Consider the following 23,557-nt stretch of genomic DNA (forward strand, 5'->3'; position numbering starts at 1 on the left):
TTTTAATGAATGAGTCTACTGCACTGCTTAGGATGAGTGAACTGCACAGGCACAAAGTGTTATCTTACTACCCCAGGTTCCAGCTGCTAATACTGCTGAAATACACACACACACACACACACACTCACACACAGCGAGGACATGGCTGAATATCACTGTCCGTAAGCAGACGACCCCTTTGTTTACCTGGTAAGGGCTATGGTGAGTTTTTTTTAAGTTCACACAGTTAATGACGGAATCTGAAAGTCAAACTACAGAGACTTTAGAGGAATAGTTCGACACAATGGGAGATTCACTTTCTGGCATTGATAAGAGAGGGGAGTTATGTTTTCCTGTGAACCATGCTACTGACTAGCTTAGCTCCGTTTACCACAAAGACTAGATACTGAAGACAAAGTAATTTTGCTCTTAAAAGTGCCCACAAGCTCCACAATTCACTAATTGTAAGCATACATAACTCTTGTTAGTAAAAAATGTATTCTATTTATTTTTGGGCTGTGTTTTCTATCAATAAAAAGTGAGGCTAAATTGGCAGGAAGAAACAAATATGAACACATTTTTAGACTTTGTGTAATTTAAACTTTATATAGATACAATTATCTCCCATGTCTATCCCAAATAAATGTTCATTAATGCACTGAAAGAAAAAAGATGCTTCAGAACTTGCTTAAGAATAATCACAGTTTTCTTTATATCAAATATCAGCTAACGTACGTACATGAGTACTCTGCCAACAAGAGAAGCCGTTTGTGAAATGGTAAACGTATAGGCCAAAAGCTGGTCTCGAGTTCTAACATTTATAAAACTATGCGAGACTGGTCAGGATCTCGTCAAGCAGCCAGTTTTGATGAGGCATTTCCCAAAGCGTCAAACTATCCCTTTAAATACTGTCAGTCCGTCATTGTGTCACCTCGTCTGAGAACACATGAACATCTGATGTCCACTGACTGAAATAGAAACTGGAGTCTGAGAAGCAACTCAATAACATTTCGGGATACAAAAAGCCATCTTCAGATATAAGCAGTCCAACTCTTTGATCATAGACCATTAGAAAATCAGATGTGTGATTTTTAATTGGTGGATATGGAGAAGACTGGCACTTGAGTAAAGTGAGCAAACATGTTCTGTTTTTTTTGTCTTTTTTTGTCACATTGACTAGTTCACAGCTCAGGGTCTGTGGATAACATTGGCACAAAATGAGGAAGTAACACTTAGATCTATATGTTATCCACATACATCAGCAAATCGACCCCGTTCCCTTCCCTCCCGCCCCCACACGCACACACCTCAGCACTGATATGCGATACATATCTCATCCTACACACCTCGAAGATATTCTCAGGCTTAAAACTAGAACTGTTATTTTTAAATTCTCTCCAAATGGATTCCTTTAATGCAAAGCTGGGTAGAAGCAGCTAAAACTTAAGAAAAAAAAAAACATGGTTCGCCAAATAGGGGTTTCATTGACAGCTGATGAATACTACAAACTGCACAGTAGTAGTAGAAAACAGAATTGTATAAAAAGTGATGCAAAACTCTTGCTCTAAGAAGCAGTATGGCGCTGCATGTGGTTTACTGTAAGCATGCGTTTAGTGTTCACTAGTATCAGAATGTGCTTCTATCAGAAAAAGAAAAAGAAATAGCAATCATCTTGTTGATCAGTGTGTAAAAAGGAATAGTAAGAGGAGAACATTACAGTTGTCGATGCACTTATTACCTTCTTTTATGAATGGTATCGTAAGGCAGGATGGAGACACTAAATTGCCACATCTCAAAAGGAGCACAAGCCCCGTCTTTATCCAGCGCATGTGGGTCAATTGTTAATATTCAGAGATAGGCACCTGAGACAGCTGATGGATAGGTCCAACTCACGCACATTATTTGTTTTAATCTATTAAAAAATGAAGCATTTAGATTAGAATAACCAAAATAATGGAAGATGCCTGATGAGCAAATACTCAAAAATCAGAACTACTATATCTATGGGTAAATAAGTCACGTGCTCCATGGTATACGTTTGTACTACAGTTTGTGAGTGCATCTCTAGCTCTCTACTAAATGTACATTTCTGTCTACCAAGTGTACTCTCTTCACTAGCAATATCTAACAGTTCATAACATGTTTTTGGTGATGAAAAAGAAATTGCTGAGTGTTAAACCCTTCAATTTTTTTGTTTGTTTTTCTTTTCTTTTTTTTTTTACAGGCTTGTGGTGGCACTGATGTGTTTTTGGAGTGGCTAACATGATTTCAGTCCCATGCAGTCACTCAGTTCACACCTTGTTAACAACAAAAAGGACACATTGATCCTTCATTTAGGAAAGAAAAAGAAAAGGACGTGGTGAGCACTGACAGACACGTTTCTCACTCTTCTTCTTTTCTCTCGTACTCAGAGGCCTCTGACAAGAGTCACTGCTGTCCTTTAATAGTCCTCCCATGGTGACTGAGCAGTCTCCGTTTCTGTTTGTCCATACACAAGTAGAGAGCAGCTTCTGCTCAGGGAGAACATGTCTCGCAGTGTCATTTGTATGGGCGACTTGAAATGTTCATGCCAAATTATAAAATAAGTGTAGATTCAGAAGGCTACAAGAGACACGACTATTCAGATGCAAATGATGTTTAGGAGCATTACTGGGTTATTGATCATTTCACAGCCGTTTGCATGGAATGGCTGTCGTCTTCAGATATTCAGCATCTGATGATTTGGAATCACAATCCTCTCAGGTCGAGGCCAAAACAGGGCTTCCAATAGAATAACACTTTCTTATTTTAGCCTAAAATTCACTGGTTTCTAGTTTGGAGCTAAAGCTGAATTCAAACTAAAAACTTAAAAACAAAGCTTGTTGGTTTTAAGTTCTGTCTCTAAAATCACAACCACAGCAGTGTGACAGTTTCCTTCCAAAATAAAAGTCTGTGGTGAGGAATGCTCAGGGTCGTGTTGTCAAAAAACAAACAGAAAGAAAAGAATGCCATCACACCAAATCATTCACAGGAAGCAACATTTAGAGCTGCAGGATGCACAAGTTATGCCCACTGCCTGTGACCATAACACACATATAAATGAGGAAAGCGAGTTGAGCAAAGCCAAATTATATTTTTCTGAAAATTGTTCTGTTTGCTTGTCATTAGCTTTTTGTTTTGCTGCTTGATGAGTGAGCTTAACTGACGGCAAATGCCAGAAGATTCAGAAAATTTAAAGGAAACTTTTTGGGTCAACTTATGATCCGTTGCTATGTCGAACTTGTCTGAAAGTCAAATGGGGCAAAAATAAATGTTTCTGGCATTTGGATGTGTAGTAATGTCAATAAGTGCATTTGAAATAAAACATAAAACCCCCAAAATTATATTAAAAAAAAAAAACTCAAGGGTGGGAAATAAACTACAAAAATATATACATACACATTATATATGCATATATGATGCATATATACACACATAATGCTATACATATATACTGTCTTTATATATACATTTACATATTACACACCGACAGTCATCGCATTTGTTGTTAGTCATTGTAACAGACGCCCTCTCTAGAAGGACGAAATCTTCTACTTTTTCTCCTTCAGTTTTTCATAACTTTTACTTTAGTTTTGATTGGACAACTCTACTGGACGGTTCTTATTTTTGTGTGTGTAGTTGGGCAAAAAAGAAAATCACTTGGAAAGGTAGAAAGAGTCAGTACTTTCTCTCAGGTGGGCAGGAGAGACAAGAACTGGGGGTGAATGAAGAGGATTTTGGCTGACAGTGTGCACCCCTCAGGTCCAGCCCAGCAGATGAGTTGGGGGATATCTTGGGTGGGGGGTTTGCAAGGTGGAGGTTGGCAGGCAGTGATTGGGTGTGGCGGGGGAGGAGGTTTGTTTTAGTTCCAGATCCGGAGGAAACTGTCCCAGGAGCCGGTGGCTACAGCCATGCCGTCTTCTGTCACCCCTAAACAGCTCACTCTGTTGTCGTGGCCCGCCAACACACCTGGAGGACAGAAAGACAGAGATTCAGAACATTACTTTAAAAAATCTGCAAGCCAAAGTCAAGGGCCATTTAAACACGTAATAACAATTACTCAGAAATAACAATTTAGTCTTAAGCTTTGTAAGACAGACTATGTTTATACTATATCATATATTAATGAGGATGTCTCTTTTTAAAGTGTCTATTTTTGGAAAACCTGTTTGATTATAGAGCGCAACGAATAGTTGATCACTCAATTTAAGAACTGACAGAAAAATAAAGCGACTATGTCTTAATCAATCTATCAGTTAAGATATTTTTTAAGGACAAAAAATTCCTTGTTAAGTTTTTTAAATATGAGAATTTGCTGCTTTTCTATGTTTTATGAGATAATCTGTGATAGTCTGAAAATCTTCAGGATTTAGGAAATTGTGAAGCTCATCTTCATCATTTCAATAATAGAATGGCTTTCTAATGCCACAAACATTACTCTACATTTCCTTGTGTGTCTCCACATGAGTCTAGAGTGACCAATTGTTATTAGATCTCACTTCCCTTCTCTATAAGCAAATAAACATGTAGATCATTCTATTCTCAGACCAAATGATGTCATTTTATCCAGTCAGACACCAAAGACATACCTGCACTCAGTGTTTGCATGTGTGTATATGTGTGAGAGTGGAGCCAGAAAGAGAATTTAGACATCATTTACCTGCACGCTCGCCTTTCAGAGTGTCCCAGACATTGCAGTTGAAGTCATCGTAGCCGGCCAGGAGCAGACGGCCACTCTTGGAGAAAGCCACAGAGGTGATGCCGCAGATGATGTTGTCATGGCTGTACGTCATCAGCTCCTGGTCGGCACGCAGGTCAAACAGCCTGCAGGTGGCGTCATCTGAGCCTGTGCCAAAGGCGTTTCCATTGGGGAAAAACTACAGGAGACAACATGTTTAAATTAAGCTGAAGGAAAGTAATGTTAAGCCTTAATATTTTTGAGATACAGGGTTAGTTTCTCTAGAGATATATTTTAATCAAAAAGCTTCTTGTTCTTCCCAAAGTGATACAGTCATTCCAGAGGGAATAAAAACATGCACCTTTAGTGACCTGCCTTAAAAGGAGCAGGAAATATTTCCAGTAAGGGATCAAAATGATCAATACATAGTTAAATGAAACATAAAGACGCTACTACACAACTCACAATTGATTACGACCAAAAAAAAACAAGTGAAAATACATCAATATTAACTTATCAGGCCAAAAGTAGTTTCTTTTGGATTCATATCAATGAGTCTCCTCTGTATTGGATTAAATGGAGGATAAACTATTTTAATCATTACAGTATAGAATCACATTCAATCTACAGCCAGACTCAATCCACCTTCCTGCTGTGTGTTTGTCACTAAAAGTCCAGTACTCACGGTGACAGCGTTAATGTCGGACACATGGCCGGTGAAGGACTGCCTGCACATTCCATCACGGATGTCCCACAGCTTGGAGGTGGCATCACAGGCTCCTGACACAAAGGTCTTGTAGTCAGGGCTGAGAGACAAACTCATTACGTCTCCTGTGTGGCCAGTGAAGGTGGTGGCCTGCTGGCCTGTCTCTATGTCCCACAATGCACTGCGAAAAAAAGATGTTTTGGTGAGGAATGATTACTGAAAATGTTCCCTGAGTTATTACGAAGGTACAGCTGGGAAGTAAAGGGCACAGGAGACTTGTGCTTTTATGTACATTGGCAGATTACAGTTGACATGTGTAATGTGCCAATTTAATGTCAACGGAATATTTTCTATCATGTGAACAACCTTGTTCTTGAGGACACAATGCTGCTGACTCACCAGGTGGTGTCTCCAGAGCTGGTCAGTATCTGGTTGTCATCCAAGAAACGACAGCAGGACAAATAACCTGCAGATAAACAGAGGTTCCACATCAGATAGGAAAAGATCTCTCCTCTGCTTTGTCAGTTCCCCTGAGCAAAGCACTTAACTCGTAACCAAAGCCGGCAGTTACTGAACTTTTACTACTGTGCCAATCACTGATTTCAGTTGTGGTCAAGTAGTTAAGCTCACACAATAAAATAATGGTTGGGCCTGTATTGAAATATCAACATAAGGCATGATGGAGAGCTGCCCTCATGTTGTGGTATGATAAAAATACATTCACTGCAATTGTCTTTGTTTACAGTGAGCAAGACCTTTATCATTCTTTAATGTGGATTACAGCGTGCATGAGTGTCAATCTATGAAAACAAATTCAACAAACATAAATATATTGAAGTATAAATAAACAACACGCTAAGCATAAAGGTTGCATGTCGCCTTTTACTTTTATTTATTGGCCGGTGGCCCTGTGCTCACCTGTGTGTCCAGGTAGCTCTCGGGTAACGCGCACATTGCCTTCACGGGTCTTCAGGCTGTATATAGAGCAGATGTTGTCCAGGCCTCCACAGGCCACATAGTTCCCGGAGGGGGCGTAGGCGCATGTCATCACCCAGGAGGAACGCAGAGGGATGGCATGCATCTATGGACAAGGAGAGCCAAAGTCATCTCTTTATAAAGTGCAATAAGAAGAAATAATGCTGAGTTTGAAGGCTAATTTCATTAAGTTAATGAAAGGTTTGGAAGTGGTGTTGTACTTTTAAGTATTCATTTCCATTTCAACATCAACATCAGGGATCAGATGGTACAAAGACAATAAAACAACAGGACAATTTAGGATGGTCTGTTTTTTCCCTTTGAATGTCAAAACATTGTATAAGTAATATCTCCAAATGTCTATTTAGTGTAGTTATAGAGTTTCAGGTAAATAAAATAAATATGAGGCAAGAAAGGCACTGTAAATTAAACAAAAATGTTGTTTACAAAGAATTATGTCATTATATTGAGGTAATAACAAAAATATGAGTTTTCTGAGTGAGGTTCTCAATGTTTTGGAACCTATACGTTAAACATGTTTTTCTCCAAATACTGTCAGTATCTTTGCTCTTTTACCTGCCTGATTATGTATCACATAAACTATACTGTGGCCTCAAATGGAAGCTGGACAGTTTAATTCAACTTGTAATAAGTACAAGATATTACAAAAGACAAAAAGGAAAATCTGATGGGAGTGACAAAGATACACTACTTCATGTACTGCCCCTCAGGTTTTAATACATTTTATTTTTGTACAAATATTACTTATTCATCCCATCTTCCACCCGATTACTAAACAACAACAAGTAGGAGCACAAATGTTTTAGATTGGTTTTAGCTGTTCACGCTAGACATGTGAAGCAGAGCATGTTTTATTTTTTGGTAGGATCTTGAATGGTTTATGTTTCATGTATTTACCGTAGACTATTGGGCTGTATGTTATGTGATGCATTGGTTTAGATCCCAAGACAGGTTTCCCATTGGGACAAAAAGGATACGATAGCTTGCCTTTTGTTAAACATTCTACAGTTGAATATCAGTAATCTCACCTTATTTGTTGTGTAGCTGTCCCAGATGATAAGCTTTCCATCCTGCGAGGCACTGACAAGTAACCTGGGAACAAATGAAAAAACATCAACATGAAAGATAGCTCACATGTTGGAAAATCCACATAATCTATGGTACATGCACCTTGTTCATTAAAAGCAATGAGAGCCAGCCACTTTACAGACTACTGTACTACATTGCTGAATGACTACAAGGTGCTCCGTCTAAAAGCAACCAGCTCTATAGTGAGCTCCCTACTGCTCATTTCCCTCCATCATCCCTTTTTCTCACTCTCCTGGTGGACGTCTCCTCAACCAAGGAAGCCACTTTAAATGTCCTACTCCATGCAATATTCATCACACTGGTTATGTAAAAGAGCCTGCTGTTGGGTGGGAGGTGGAAGCCCGAGGAGTTGGGAAAGCACGAGAAACAAGCTGTGATGGGACAGCAAGGAAAGAAAAGAAATAGAAGAGGAGGAAGTGACAGTAACAGGGAGGACTGAGTGCTGGAGGTGGTACAGATGCAGAAACAGCTGGAACCCTTCCCTAACATCCTGACTGCACGTTTTTATCTCGCAGGGGACAGGAAATGGTTTGACGGTGCTACGCCACAATCAAGAGGAGGGCCATCAAGCGCAAATGTCAGTGGCTGTATACTAAATAAACACTGGTGTCCTGCAGGGTCACCCAGGGGGTGTTAAGCACACATGTAGACACACTCACACCAACACCCACACATACTTAACAGAATCATCTGGACTGAACACTATGAATAATCACAAGTCTATGCTATTGATAATATCAGAGTTAAGCTTTGTAATAAAACACTTAAGGCTCATTTATGCTCAATGACAGATCCTTACACTGACAGAGCTTTCTGTTTATACTCTACATTCATTATGTGCACATCTTCTGAAAGCTAACAGATGTGGTCTTAACGGAGCAATACCACTGGAAATTGTAGGGGGGCAGTGTCTGATAGTTCAAGCTCAACAACCATAACACACGAGGAAGAAACGGCAACAATCGCAGAACTTTGAGACTTTACGAGTTGGTAAGTTGGACCACTGCTACAAAACGGCCGCTTTTGTCTCCGATTTATGAGGTACATTATCACAACCTCCTCCACCGTCGCCATGTTTGTCTTGGACAGACACGCTTGACTTCTGCATTGCCCTCTTGTGGATGTATTGCTGAACAACCATGCCAAGGTAAAGACTGCATTGGAATGGGCAGTGACATTTGCATCGTTTGAAACGGTCATATCTTTTTTTATACATAATGGCAGCATAAATGAGCCTTTAGACTCAAGCAGAAACTTTAAAAAAATGAAAATTATGATTTAGAGTGTGACATGTATGTCTTTAAAATCTACAAATTGTAACTAAAACAACATCTACTTCTTTAGCTACATCCTCTTCCTATTTCCAACATTAGTGTACTGCATGCATAATAAAAACCGTGGCTGATTACTGGTTTCTGTGCTCAAAATTGCAACAAATTGTTAAAAAGGCAGTTTGAATTTAATAAAACCCCAACCGTTTACAGTAGATCTTACAAACTGCATCTTTAACTAAATGTTAAGCTGAGGTGGCTGTGTGTCTCTGTGCCTGGTGAATATCATTGCTGTGCTCATAGTGAGGGTGTAAATTAGTGCTAGCACTTAGACAGATGTACAGTAGTAGTGGAGGTGGCAGTAGTGACAGTCATTTATGGTGGTATTAGTCATATTAGTAGAATAGTAGTAAGTAGTAGTAGTAGTAATAGTAGTAGTGGTACTGGTAGTAGTATATAGTCCCACACCTGGGACTGCCGTCACTGTCCCAGTGCATTGCATTGAGAGACAGATGGACAGAGAGAAAGATCAAGAGTGACACAGACATATTAAACACATAGAAAGACAACTTTTAACATCAATGATACAACAACAGACTTGAACTCCGAAATCATATATTATTGTTTCAGTGTATAGTTACAGTGATAATAGGCTGTAATACTGAGAGCTGCTCTACTAAAAATGGTGAGTCAAATTCTAGTATAACAATCAGTGTTGGTTTTTGTGTAACTATTAGTCGAAAAAATTAATAAATTCAGGCAGTTTTGGGGGGACTGATATTTTCACTGCTGGATTCTTGCACTCTGCTTTAGATGTGTTCATGTTTGGCTGGAATAAAAAAACCTGCAGACTGTCTGCCCTCGCTGGCACTTTAATGCCCATCCCTGGCATATATCTTGACAGTTATAGTTGTAGTGTTAGCATTGGTCAAGGTGACTACTAGTGCCAGGTATTGACGATGGATGAGGGAACGTTTAATGTTCCTGCAATCCACATAATATTAGAAAAGAAATAAGGCAAATGGTGGTCATTGTGTCAAGCACCTCTTTGTAGTTTCTCTTCTCCTGCTTTAAAAACAAACACTTAATGAAGAAAACAGTATAAATCTGCAGCACTCACTTCCAAACATTTTCAAGAGACAAGAAAGAAGGTTGAATGATAGTAGAACTCATCTGTTATTTGCTAAATGGCCTGAAAATTACAACAAATTACAAAAAATAAACTGCTTGAAGCAATTAATATTGTTCTTTGTAGAATTATTACACTACCTGGAGTCGCTTCCCCAGTGCATTGCATAGATCTTGGCCAGGTGGCCCCTGAGAGTGCGTCGCGTCCGCATCTGTATCCGGCCCACTGAGTCCAGACCAGCTGTGATCTGCCAAAACACAGGAGGTCGGGTTAGCAGTGACACATGAATTTCATACGCACTTACCACCACTGGACACTAGCTGAGCCATACAGGCCAAAATCACTCAGCAGTGAACGGTGAAGAATTATAGTGGTGGTTATTACTGCTGTATAATATCTGTGTGTATAGTCTGTGTAAGAACATATTGACAAGCTGAGGATAATCAGAAATATTTCTAATGTTTATTTTGACCATAGACTGTATATAAAGAGAGAGACGATATGACTGCTCCCCAACAGCGAAGCCAAATTGTATTGATTGCCCACGGCTGGCTGCTGCATAGGTCATAAACCCCACCTCCTCCATGTTAATGGATGGGACTTAGACAAAACTAAAAAGTCAAAGTACAAGTCAGACAATTTTTTTTTCCAAACATGGTTTCTGTCATTTAAGGTAGTTCATATCACACCAATGTAAGTTTAAGTGTAATTTTTTGTGTAAGGTTGGTTTAAATGTGTCATTTGATGCAATAAAAACAGGGTGACACAACATGATTGTCAGTGAAGACTGAATCACCATAGGTCAAGTGTATTGACGTGACCTCACTACTGTGGCTCCATCTGTGATTGCTACTGTGCAGACTTTGGCTCCAAATACACAAAATGGTGGCATTCATATCCAGGATATTTTACCTTCCTCTCTGGATAGTGTTTGGAAATGGAGATGGATGACACATCCATCTTTATATACAGTCCACTATTTTGAAAAATACAAAACTTAACTCTTGGATTTCCCTGTATAGTGTTCTGCCTTGTGACTATGTAAAACTACAATGTATTACACATTAGCCATTTTTATTGATTTATTTAACATGATTTAGGTTATTTACAGTAACTTTCAACATTTCAACTCATAGATGTTGAGATGCAAACGTGTACAGGAAATCTATTTTTTTATTATTTACCCACTGATGTGAATGTGAACTCTTACCTGTGACAGAGTAGAGTCGCTGCAGGCTTTCCTGGCATCCTGCAACAAAACCGAAACCTTAAAGATCATGTCGATCAGAGACAAATTTCGGCTTATTCAGCTATCATACACCTTAATTAAAAAGAAGCAGAATGACAGACTTTAAAAAAGTGTCTGAACATGAACAGTTATTGCCAGGGGTCAAATAATAAACACACAGGAGTGACATTCATAAATCAGTTCCTAGATTCTAATTTCTCAATGGGGGTGCCTGATTGACAAGTCATATGCAAAGTGCGTCAGTGTCTCATCATAAACTGTGCGAGTCACAGCTTGTAGTGAACAGACAGTGGCACACGTGATGTACACACATGTACATAACTCTCAATCACACACACACACACACACACGCACACTCACACACAATGTTGCCGTACCCGGATCTGATTGCGTAGTTGCTCGGCTTCCTGCCGCAACTGTTCCAGCTCACTCATTGTCCCTCTGTGGTGTGGTCACGTCACACTCTGCTCCAAATACCGACTGGCCTGGGAAAACACACGTGCCTACACGCGTGCACGCACACACGCACCCACACACTCACGCGTTTTTACCAGTTGACACCTGCAAGACAGAGAGACAAAAATACTTTGAGTTCATCAGGCGGACGGACGGAGAGTGAAGGATGGGAACACTTCCATCAGACAAACATAGGTATCCTGTTTGGGTTCAGACCAAAGAGGAGGGTGCTGTGGAGAGTTGGGAAGGGCGGGGCCGGGTTGGGGCCTGGAGGGTGGCCTGGCTCTTCAAACACCCCCAGTATGGTTCAAAAGGCCATCTGAGCCCGGCTCTGACCTTTTCTGACTCAATCAGCCTTTTGTGTTGTTGCAGTGCACCGTTTGCTCGACCCAGCCCAAAGAGCCCAGAACATGCGTGTGTATCTTTGTGTTGGGAACTGCAGGCAGCTATCAGGGGTTTATTAGACAATAGGGCCAAGTGAGAACAAGAACATATGTGCATGTATTTATCAGTGAGTGCATTGTATGTACATTTATTTGCAAGTGTGTCTGGGTTTAGTGTGTCAAATTCAGCAGCATCTGTTTGTATGTGCTTTTGTGTGCACATGCATATTGCTACTACATTTACCTTGGGGAGAATGAATGTGGGTCATGAAGCACTTAGACACTCCTCAGAAAATGTTTGGGCCGCGCCCCCACCCCCATTTTCCAGGCTGTTTTACAGTCTGCTGTCCAGAAGTCTAACCCTCCAAGATTAAATTTTCATTTCCATTTTCTATAATTTAACAATTAGACTGAGTCCAGCAGTTCCTCTCCACAGGAAATCATGTTAATGTAAAGAGGAGGATACTTGTGCTTTATATTCATTTCAGGATTTAAAACCATTGGGGCCCATTTTCTTCTTCACCATTAAAGAAAACCCTGTCTTTTTACAAATAGGAAATTATTATATTGAATTAGTTCATTTACCAAAGAAGATATTGTGTAATAATCTGTGTGAGAAGCTGCTCCTATTAGATTCTCAGTTTCCTTGGTTTTGGTCATTGTTCCTTTTCTCCGCTGACACAAGAGAGGATGCATTGGACCGCTCATTGTGGACTCTTGTCTCAGCCAAGGAGGCCTTTGACAGTAACGAGGCATCAGGGACAGCGAGAGTTGCAGTGCTTTCAGCTGCCCGAGAGTGACGTTACTCCCTCTGCCGGATGACGCAACCCCCCTGAAGAGAGGCTCTCAGCGTCAGCTTGCCTGTGATGTGGTGCTGCTTTATTACTGCCATGGATCCATTCACACTTTATGCCTCTGAAGTCTGCCACGTCACACGGAGCGCACTGTGGACTACCGAAGCACCCGATATGCCCTTCTACAGTCGTCTAAAAACATTTTCAGTCAATGTTTTCAGGCTCAGGCCTGTGTTGCGAAATGCAACGGAGAGACACAGGAGAGATGACATGGGAAATAAATAAAGCAGGTATGATGGAGGATGATGCTGAAAAACAAGATGCTTCAGGGGCTTTCTCTGGTGTTAAGACAAGCAATGGGACTGCTTTATGGGATTGCCACATGAATCAGATTTAGATACTAAATATTAGTCACTAGAAACCAAAACAGGACACTCAAAACTGAAACTATCATGAACTGCATGTCAACCACAGCCCAAAGAAACTAATGCAGAAAAACTATCCTAACTAAAGCAAGTTTAGATTTAACAATTTATAGTTTCCAACCTCAATCCCTGTGAGTGTGAATATGTGTTTTCTCCAGCTGTGTTACTTGAGTCATGCAGCCATGCACCCAAGCCAATACAGGGCCAGAGCATGGTACACGATTGGGAATGACAAAGGCGGAGCTGTGTGCTGGAGCTGCCCATTGTTTAGTATTAGGCTGCCAGCTATAGTAGATAGGGCTGCTTGGCACCACCACAGACTGTGGCCACAGGAAAGTACACTACTGCTCAGCCCCACTGGCACAAACCAACCAACCAAAGAGCGGCCCATCCAACCTATTGAGCCTGATGCTCCCTGCAGTCAGCAGGAGTTCCCAGCTGTCATAAAACTATGTGCAACCACATAATTCTCAGACATTTGTTATCCAGAGATGCAGACATATTTGAGAACATAGGCACTTGAAAAATTAAGAGATGTTCCAATACTGATACCAGCATCGGAAATACATCTGATACAATCAAACACAAATGCAGGAGTGAGTATTCAAATCTTTGTACCAATTCGATACCATAGCCTTCAGAATATTAGTTCCACTCAGACAAAACCGCTATCTTCTTTTCCTGCAAATCCCTTTTCACCGATCCAAAACAGCAGTTAAGTTGCACTGCCACTACCAAGTAATGTTTTTAGTGCGGCGTAGAAGAAGTGATTTCTGGTAGTGTAGCCTTAGCAAGAGCAACGTAAAATGTCAGCAATTTGGCAATATTTCACAGTGGAAAGTCCCACAAATAAATGCTGACGTGTACCGAATGACAGACTTCAGTTTCTAGAGGTGGCACAAGAGTTGCCAAATACAAAACTAGCAATCTCACAAAGCATTCTAAGACCTATCACATGAAAAAGCATGAGTACTTCCCTGAGACAAAAGGAAAAAAGGACTAAGTGCAGCAAAAAAAGTCAATTAATTTGACAAAGACAGCCCCAAAATAACAGAGATACCCAACAAACGCAGTAAAGTAGATCAGTACTCAATGTCGGTTAATATGCAATCTCCAGGTATTGGACTTGGTATCAGGAAGGGAAAAATAGTATTGGAACTGTTTACTACATGGTCAATGCAAAGAAGAGGTGAAGGTTCATTAATACATGACTATTACATATAATGACCCCTGTTAAACAAAGCAAATAGTCTTTAATTCAATAATCCATCACTCAGATAATCATTATATACTATTATAGCATCATCCTCAAACTATGTCATTAATAATGAGATATAATGAGAAAAAACAGATTTTCCAGATCTTTTTCTAATAGAGAACTGAAATTGGCTTTTTTTTTTTAACAATTAATTAATTTGATTTTGCAAAAATAATAATCCTTAGTTGTAACTTTGGTTGTTTTCAAACCAGCGTTTAAGTGTTTTTAATGGGTACATACAGTTTTACATCTACTTCAGCAGACAATATGATATAAGCTGCACATGAACATTATCAAATGTTTCTTTTGAACCTGATCTGTGAGACCTCATCCTTGTGGGTTACATACAGTAGAAAGTCAGTCACATCTGCTTCAATCACCAACGATACTATAATACAAGTGAAGAAAGCAGCAGGAGGTGCAGGCAGTGCAGCTGCACCCAGAGCCACAGGGGCCCAACAATATGAAATGGTCAGGAAGCTAAGGAATTAACATTATGAAATGCCAGGTCTGAACAAGTTCCTGCAACATGGCCCACCAAGAGGGCTTTACAAAAATGCTATGTTAATTTACAGTAAGATTTAAATATTTATAATTATGAAAATCACAAATTCTATAAGCTGGACTATATTTAACTTTCTTTGCAGTGAACAAACAGAAAATAGATGGACATTATACATGGACGTTTCTTCTCTGTTCTGATCATTTTGAATGAGGTTTAAATGCAAAGAGCTCAAAGAGCTAAAAGTGGTTAATTTGGAATATATGAATGAAGTAAAATCTTAAGTAGTGAGATCTTTACTTATCCTTATCAACTGTATGTATTTTAACTCATGATAACCACTGGAGAAATGTGCCAGAGATGCTCAATTATTCATGAGAGAAATTTATTAAACTGATTTTAAAACAAAAACTAGAACTGACTTCCTTCACTAGTAAAATATTAATAACGATATCAACAGAACACTCAAGAAACACAACTAACAGTTTAATCTGTTGCTCCAGATTGATCTTTAGCAATTACCACATTTTTTTCCATTAACATCTTTGTGGATCGTATGCTTATATTGTAGTAAACACTTTCAACTATTGACTCCGCAGTTATCTAAACATTTTACCCTTTTTTTAACCATTTTGGAATCTAAACAAGGAATTGATAAGAACCGGAATTGACATGCAGAATCAGAATAGATACAAAAAAAAGATACTAAATCCTACACCTGATCCTCCCTTTACAGTTTCTATTCAAGAGCCTATTTCTGAAGCTTTAAGTGGATATGCAAAATGAGCTCCACTGAAAATCAATGGTGAGCTCACTGCTGTTTTTTTGATTTGTGAAAGTGAGAAGTATATGTAGGAAGGCAGATCCACCAGGTGTAAACTTGTTCAGGTAACATGCTAACTATTCCAAGCATCCAGAGAATTGAGGAAATACCTGGTCAGATTCCAGTAAGGTGAACGACTACTCGTCTTTCTTCTGTTCAGTCGATTCATATTCACAAAATATCCTTTATGTTTCATGAACACCAAATTAGACATTAAGAGAAAGTTTGAAATATTATTAAGATAAACGGACAGGAAGACAGCCAATGAGTAATGACTGTTTGTCTTACTTTGATCACAGGTATCACCCGACCTACACCAGAATTACAGACAATGTAGTCATAGACCAGTCCTCATTAAAGTTACAAGAACCTGATCTAAATGACATTCATATTCTGAAGCCAGAGAATCCTTTGACGTAAAAGTTTGAGATTTTCTGTGAACGTCTAGCTGTTGTTTTGTTGTTACCACAACTGAGGTGTGGTTTAGGTTAGGTAACATACAGCTGTACTACTAAAAAAAGATGAGCAGGAACATGCACTACAGTGTATCTGAATCATGCTATAAAAGGGATTGTTTTTCAGTACTGTACTATAATGATCTGTGTTTCTGTTATTGTATGCACTATATCAGTGTGGGCAACATAAACACCTCTCAGTATGATGTATAATACAGTTCAACATGAAAAACCTGCATGTTATAGATTGATTTTACAGTTTAATCATGACCTCACTAAAACAATTTCAACAAAACACAATATATTAACCATAATGAAGGTAGGTACAATAGTTATAGATTGTACGTTGTATGTGTACATTAAAGTGTCAATACAGAAAATATATATAAAATCAGCTAAAGCATTTCAAATAAATCAGTCCTAGCATTGTTCTCACTGGTGTGTCTCATATAAATTGCACAAATTGTTGTTTCTTCAGACTGGACAAACTAAACACCTTTTGAGTTTTTATAACAACCGAAGGCTAGCATAGGTTCTATTTCATGTTTGGAAGGGTGATATTGGGCTTGGCTATATGCACTTGTATAAGAAATTTCAAAAATAATAGTAATGTGCTCATGTGTTTTCTTAATTAGAATTTGGACAGTGTAGTATGTATGAGTTTGGATGGGGTACAGAGTATTACATGTGATGGGGTAGGTGTTGTGAGCCCGGCTTCAACCTACATCTATCTATCATAATAAGACTATGGACACCATTGGATAAAAACCACCAAATAAACTCTAGATTTCTATAGATCTATAGAACTGTAGAAGCCGACACGATGGACTTTAACAAAGTGGAACTTCATATTATCTATAGATATAATATATACGACAGTCAGCTGCATCATATGGAGACATCTACAACATGCATGTAAATAGTATGTTTCTACAAATCTGTACGAACCGATGACAGAGTGCAGATTTTCTGATACGAGCGACAAAGTCGAGTCGTCACGCAACCAGTGTGATGAGGGCGGGCTGTGCGTGCGTGTGTGCGCGTGAGTGTGCGTGTGTTCGATGGGAAATGGAGAGTGTGGGGGGGGGGGGGGGCAACACGGGGGTTATGGTTATAACGCAAAGGAGAAAACATCTGTATGAAATGTGAAGAGGTGTGTGTGTGTGTGTGTGTGTGTGTCGGTCTCACAGCTGCACAGTGGTTGAGCAGTCAGAGGAAAAGGCCTCGTCTGGACGTGGAGCGGTGAATGTTCAGCAGGAACAAACCAGCGCTGAGGCAACAGTGTGAACAGTTATGTCAACAGCTCCACTGCTGCGAACAGGAATCACTCCGGCTAATGTCGACACCTCACCCTCAGCTACATGAAACCTGAACAACACGGCAGCACGAACCGGCCCAAGAAAAAAACACCCAAGAGAGAAAAACACACCGAGAGAGAGACGAGAGCTCACGTCCTTACCTGAAACAGGCTGCTTCTCTCGGGCTCTGTCCGTCCTCACAAACCGGTCCAGTTCTCACACGGCAGCCATGGTCCCAGCTGTGAGACGAAGCCCGGAGGCAGCCGCGCTCATTTTAACTCGGTTCCACCGGTTGAACGCTCGGGATCCAGCGCGACTCGGGTCAGATTTGACTAAAAGAAAAATTTTCACCAACCAAGCTAATCACCACACCCATGAAAGTGGGAACATGGCAACAGCCTACGCTGAGGGGTGCGCGGCGGCGGGGATAGTGATATTTCTCTTTTTTAAAACCACTAAAACACACGTAAAATGGCAAATACTTTCTAAGGAAGATTTTTAGAAAAGTCAGCGTTGACAATCACTCGGTATTAACGTTCCGTCTGGGTTGGTGGAAATGTTTGAAATGTGTGGGTTAACCTCCGGGCGCAGTGGTACGGTCTGGCAGCCCCCTCAACAAAAAGGAACCGAATGGGATACAGGAAGCTAATGTGAGAGCTGAGCTGTGTGGCTGTAGTGATCCTGGTGGACCTCACCACTGTGTCACATACATTCAGAGATGACACTGGTCCATTTGTTCTAACACAACACCGAATCCACCACAGCGACGGTCAACACACAGCGGAGAGTACAGTTCCATCTGGACCATACATGTGATTTATCACCAATTGTGACTTTATGACCACACCTGAGTTCATCTGAGGTTTAAGAACCTACAGCTGAGCTGAGAAAGAATAAGGAGATGTACAGTGCACGACTCGTTACAGCCGGTTCACCGGATTTAAAGAACCGAATATCTGTCTGTCATTTTTTCAGATTACTCTACAATTATTGTGTCTCCCAATTAATCACTGATCGATGACATCAGAACATGTTCACACGCTTGTCACACCTCCAAATATTTTCATTTTTACCATAATAGAAGATGAAGCGTAAAAGCAGCAAACCACTGCAAGTGTCAAACAAACAGTATTTAACATTTTTGATTAAAAAAACAAGTTGTTGTTGTTGTTATTTTTCTTTCACTCAACTATTGATTAAAGGTTCAGTGTGTAGAATTTAGTGACATCTAGTGGTGAAGTTGCAGTTGCAGCTTAATACCCCTCACCTCAACCTCCCCTTCCAAACATGAAACAGAACCTGTGGCAGCCTTCAGTTGTCATAAACACTCAAAAGGTATATATGTAATACATGTCGGCCTCCATAGAGAGGACCCGCTCCTGATGTCAAATATGAAGTATTTAAATATGAAGGGCAACAACAATTTCTACAATTTAGATGAAACTCACTCGTGAAAACATCGTTAGGATTATTTTATATTCAGTTTCTGCCAAAAGATCCCTTTCACCTAAATCTTACACACTGAGCCTTTAATCAACTTTATCTTATCAATAGTGACTATACCTTTGGCCGAGAGCTTCATTGTAAAGTTACAGAATAGAGTTCCATTTTTTTCAGTTTATTCTGTATGATTGTATCAGCTCAGTAGTATAAAACACTTAAATTAAACCATGTGCAGAAGGTTACAAAAAAATCTATCGTGGTTATATTACATCTATTCCAAGACAACTGTCTGTTCAGTGCCCTTATTATGAAGGCTGTAATAACACAAAGGTACGGAGGGTTTCATTTCAGTCATTTATCAAACAAATGGTAAATTAATAAGAAGCTATTTCCAAACCACCCAAAACATAAAGTAAGAGGTTTGAAAGGTTTGGATTGTGCCAGGAAACAGCTGTGCCAAGTCTCACCCCGGCACAGCGCGGTGGGCTCATTGAAAAGGATTTCGCCATTAGGACAGGATGAATTTTTAATGGGCCCAATGAAAGGGAGCAGTGGGATAGGCTTTTCCATTTCTCTGCACGAGCCATAATCAATGGAGGGAAGATGAAAGTTGCCCAGACCTTAGTTTCCTTTCGGAGTGGCATGGGGTCAGATTAAGTCTTATTGAATTCACACATACACACATACACACAGACACACACACACACACACACACACACACACACACACACACACACACACACACACACACACACACACACACACACAGCAGTTTAGGTGTGCCAGACCAATTTCCCCCAAAACGCATACCAAGGATTAGGTAACATATGTTGTAAATGTTTTTATAGAATTTCTTGGAATGGTTACAATCCCAGAACATGTCTGAATATCCTCACGTACAGTTTAGAGAAGTCAGATGACACATGCCGAGACACATCCACAAATCTATCAGAGACCAATAGTCTTTAAATTCGAACAGTAAATATGGCATTTGATTGGTTTTCTGTTATTGTTGGACGATCTGAGATATGACACACAGGTTTTTGCCGTAGCTTGTTTTAAAGATGACGCAATCCTGGGTCAGCCAAAGCTTTTTGTTGTGTCATGTCTGATGTTGCCCAACAAATTTATTAATGATTGCTCAAGGTAGATGTAAATCATGCAACATGCAATATAACTGCAGTTCAACTCCAGTCATGCATCATGTCTAACTACATGGTTTTTTCAGCCTTTTGTGGACCAGGGATTGAGGGAGTTTGCTCTCCAGCCTCTATAGTGAGCAACACGACTGAATTCATTAGCCAGCTGAGAATCAGAGTCAGGGTGTCCAAAAGCACACCCTTGGCCAATCAGGTCCCTTGGTCCATTGCTTGGCAACCAAAAGGGAGGGAGGGAGGGAGCAAATTGACACTGTAAAAATAGCACATCAATAGCCCTGGTGTCTGAAAAAAAAAAGAAAGACATACATGTTGTTGGGGCTATAAATAGTCCCCTGGAGCCTGGAGCAGGTAACGTGTCTGTATCTCAACTGTATTGTTTCCCACAAATGAGACAATCTTTTGCAGTGATGCAAATTCAGCATGGGCAGGGCCCGAGAAGGGGAGCTCAAAGTACAGTAGCAGTCACGCAGCTGACGGAAATATTTGAATGTGAGGTTGGTTTTACAACCGAGAGGAATATCAAGAGTTTTCTGCATCCCCTCATATGCAAAGGTACTGCAAGGATATGCTAAAATAAATAATTTGCTGCACTATAACAATAATATGGTATTTTACACTGACGCTTATTAAGTTATATTTCATTTTATAATATAAATATTTGTGTTTATTGTGTAGAAACATTATGATAAGCCCTATTCTGCATCCCCTCTTAACATATAATCTCCTTGCTACAATGCCACGCTGTACAAATGATCAGCACACTTGTCTTTTGTGTAACAGAGGAGCATTGTGGCTAAAAATAGACTATGGTATCTTGTCCAATTCAGTTTCACAGGACTACTCAAAAATGAGCCCGATACGTGGGTGATCAAATCAAGTGGAGATAATGGGACGTAAATCCGGAGCAGCTTCTCGATGCCTATTTTTATTTACACGTTCCCATTTATTCTTACCCACATGTGGCGACGTGCCCTGACGACCTCTGTGTAATACTTCCACTGTATCAAAGGCAATTAAAAGGTGTAGCAACAGTAGAACCTTAAAAGGCTTTATCAGGGCTGTCTTATCCACCAGACATCTCCCGGGGAGGCTGGCCGTTGCCAGGGTAACCCTCACAAATGGCAACTGACGTCAAGAAGGTAGGAGAAATACCAGGGAGAGCCAGAGCTGCTATGCATAATGGATTATTGAAAAAAGGGCCCTCTTGAAAAGTGCAAAGTGACTTAAAATATGCGTGCCTTGCTGCGCTCACTACCACTTCTCTCTCTGTTTCTCCCTCTGTGTGTGATGAGGAAAATAGATGTTGACAGTTTCAGGGTTTTTACTTGCTGACTGGCACAGCTTGGGCTTGGCCGGCCCAACTGAAATTATGCATCTTGAGTCAAACACTGCTGATGAACCATCTCTTCACTGGGTACATTATGTTTTTTCCCAGAGATTGGGAAATTCTGCATAATTTTTATGCTGCTTATGACCATAAGTAGTATTTTCCTAAGATGGAAAATATGCTTTTGTATCTGAATGTGAACACATTGCAGATAAAGTATTCTGCCGTGTCCCAAAAGTAAATGATTCTTCCTCTATGCTAAAATTAGAACGTGTGGCTGTACCTGCACTGCATTTTACCCAATCAAAACCACAGAAAGAAAAAATCTGTCACCTCAGCGGTCACCATCCCCTGTGGATCCTTCATTGGTCACGTAACGAGGATCCAGATTTACATTCATGCATACAGTTCTCAGAAGTGATCACTTCAGGTCATGTTTAAGTCCTAACTACCAGTGGTTTTACTCTGTCGGTCCTATGTCAGGTTCTTGTCTAATCTCGGAGCTATTGTTGGCCCATGAGAGACGGTCACAGCGGCAGCTTGCTGAAGAGCCCTCATCATTTCTGTGATAATGCCTCTCATGTTGTGTTGGAGTCACACTATCGACACCAAGTGTGGAGTCAGGTTTGCTGATGGCAAAGTACAGTTGCTAGCGAAATTAATACAGCAGGACGGAAAAGACACTGACATGGTGTCCACCTTTGAGTAGAGATGGTAAATATGAATAAAAATGCTATTCTCTATAATCACCATTGCCCAAACCTCCAAAGAAATACATAAAATGACGTATTTGACTTGTGTTATTTAAAAAAAAACATATTTATGTTTATGTTTTAAAGTTGAATAGAATTCGTGTTCAACCCAAATAGAAAACTCTTAATCTCACCAACACATAAAATCAGCACATATAACATTAAAATAAAAGTAACACAAAAAAGGGACAACGTTATATTATAGATTAAAATATTCTGACATGCATGTAAAAAATATTCATATATTAGCCTTGTGTTTGTATAATTCAATATTCAAGAGGTTTCCTGTCACAGCATCTGGATTAGCCTGCTCTCAGTAAAAGCACCTGTGACATGAGGTGTAACACCAGAGTGAATCTGCCTGAAGCTTTAAGTTGCAATTCAGGGAGAAGCTGCAGAGGAAATGTGCAAAGAGAAGAAATGAGAGTGTTTCAGTCCAGGGGAATCCCATCCACTTCTGTAAACCAGGCGGTGCATCAAGCAAAAATAACATGAACTAACATCCTTTAAATTTTCTAGAAGTGACATGTTAAGTATGGGGGGAAAAAATTAAAGGAAGTGAGGAACAGCCCTGATGTGCTAATGCTCCCCTTTTCAAAAGCCTCTCATCTCAGCTGCATCACTGTGATACCAGATAATCACTAATTTATTACTTGGCCTCATAATTATTTCATTTGAGATTTTGGTGCACCACAGCTTCAGAATATGAGGTGTCACCTCCCTTTTGCATAAAAACAGCAGACAAACCCAGATGCCGGTAGTGCAGGTTTGACAAGCTCCGTGAAAGACCACATTCCTCGTCTTTCTGAGACGTGTCTCCTAATTCTGCAAGTGAGGCTGAGATGTTCATTTTGCCTCCACACCCATCTCCATTTTAAATCAAGTTGTGGTGCAGATTTCAGAGCGAGAAATCACACTTCTTCTTTTTCTTTTGAATAATACATTTATATTTAAAAAAACCCAGAAAGGTGCTTCTCTGTGCCTTAAAAATCTACAATTATGTCATTTCATATTTTCCCTGGCACCAGAGATTTTGCTGTGGCAGTGCATTACAGATGAAAGAATCCACACTGAAAAATCTGCACACCAAAAATACATTTTAGAAAAAATAATTCATGTTTCTACCTTTTTCCAGTGCAGAGCAGTAGCAGAGGAAGTGGGAGTTTTCTGCGTACGTCCTAAACGGCATGGATTATGAGTCGCACACAGCGCTCTGGTTTCAGTTCTTCCTTTCAGCTGTGAGTGTAGATGCTGCAGTAAATGGAGAGAGAGGCAGAGCTGGAGTATGAGGCAGAGAGCTGCTGAGTGGGAGGGTGAGCATATGGGAGGGGGCATGGAGGATGGGAGATGGAGTAGTATTTCTATT

At 40.1% G+C, this 23,557-nt stretch overlaps 1 protein-coding gene across 4 annotated transcripts; it reads right to left on the reverse strand.

Moving 5' to 3' along the window:
* Nucleotides 1-1,362: 1,362 nt before the first annotated feature.
* Nucleotides 1,363-23,480, reverse strand: LOC109625667 (guanine nucleotide-binding protein subunit beta-4). 4 transcript variants are annotated; one of them, XM_069521967.1, is made up of 11 exons: nucleotides 23,317-23,455; nucleotides 11,493-11,676; nucleotides 11,077-11,115; nucleotides 10,007-10,113; nucleotides 9,206-9,220; nucleotides 7,406-7,469; nucleotides 6,300-6,462; nucleotides 5,781-5,847; nucleotides 5,361-5,562; nucleotides 4,658-4,874; nucleotides 1,401-3,966 (listed from the first exon to the last, which is right to left on the reverse strand). In XM_069521967.1, the coding sequence occupies exons 2-11, from the start codon at nucleotides 11,547-11,549 to the stop codon at nucleotides 3,860-3,862; spliced, it is 1,038 nt and encodes a 345-aa protein (XP_069378068.1). In that variant the 5' UTR covers nucleotides 11,550-11,676; nucleotides 23,317-23,455; the 3' UTR covers nucleotides 1,401-3,859. The 4 variants fall into 4 exon arrangements, with proteins under 4 accessions (XP_019936568.1, XP_069378068.1, XP_069378067.1 ...); XM_069521966.1 differs by lacking the exon at nucleotides 23,317-23,455 and adding an exon at nucleotides 17,671-17,891; XM_020081009.2 differs by lacking the exons at nucleotides 9,206-9,220; nucleotides 23,317-23,455 and adding an exon at nucleotides 17,671-18,156 and having other exon boundaries at nucleotides 1,363-3,966.
* Nucleotides 23,481-23,557: the final 77 nt, after the last annotated feature.

Source organism: Paralichthys olivaceus, chromosome 3, assembly GCF_024713975.1.
Source record: "Paralichthys olivaceus isolate ysfri-2021 chromosome 3, ASM2471397v2, whole genome shotgun sequence".
NCBI classification, from domain to species: domain Eukaryota; kingdom Metazoa; phylum Chordata; class Actinopteri; order Pleuronectiformes; family Paralichthyidae; genus Paralichthys; species Paralichthys olivaceus.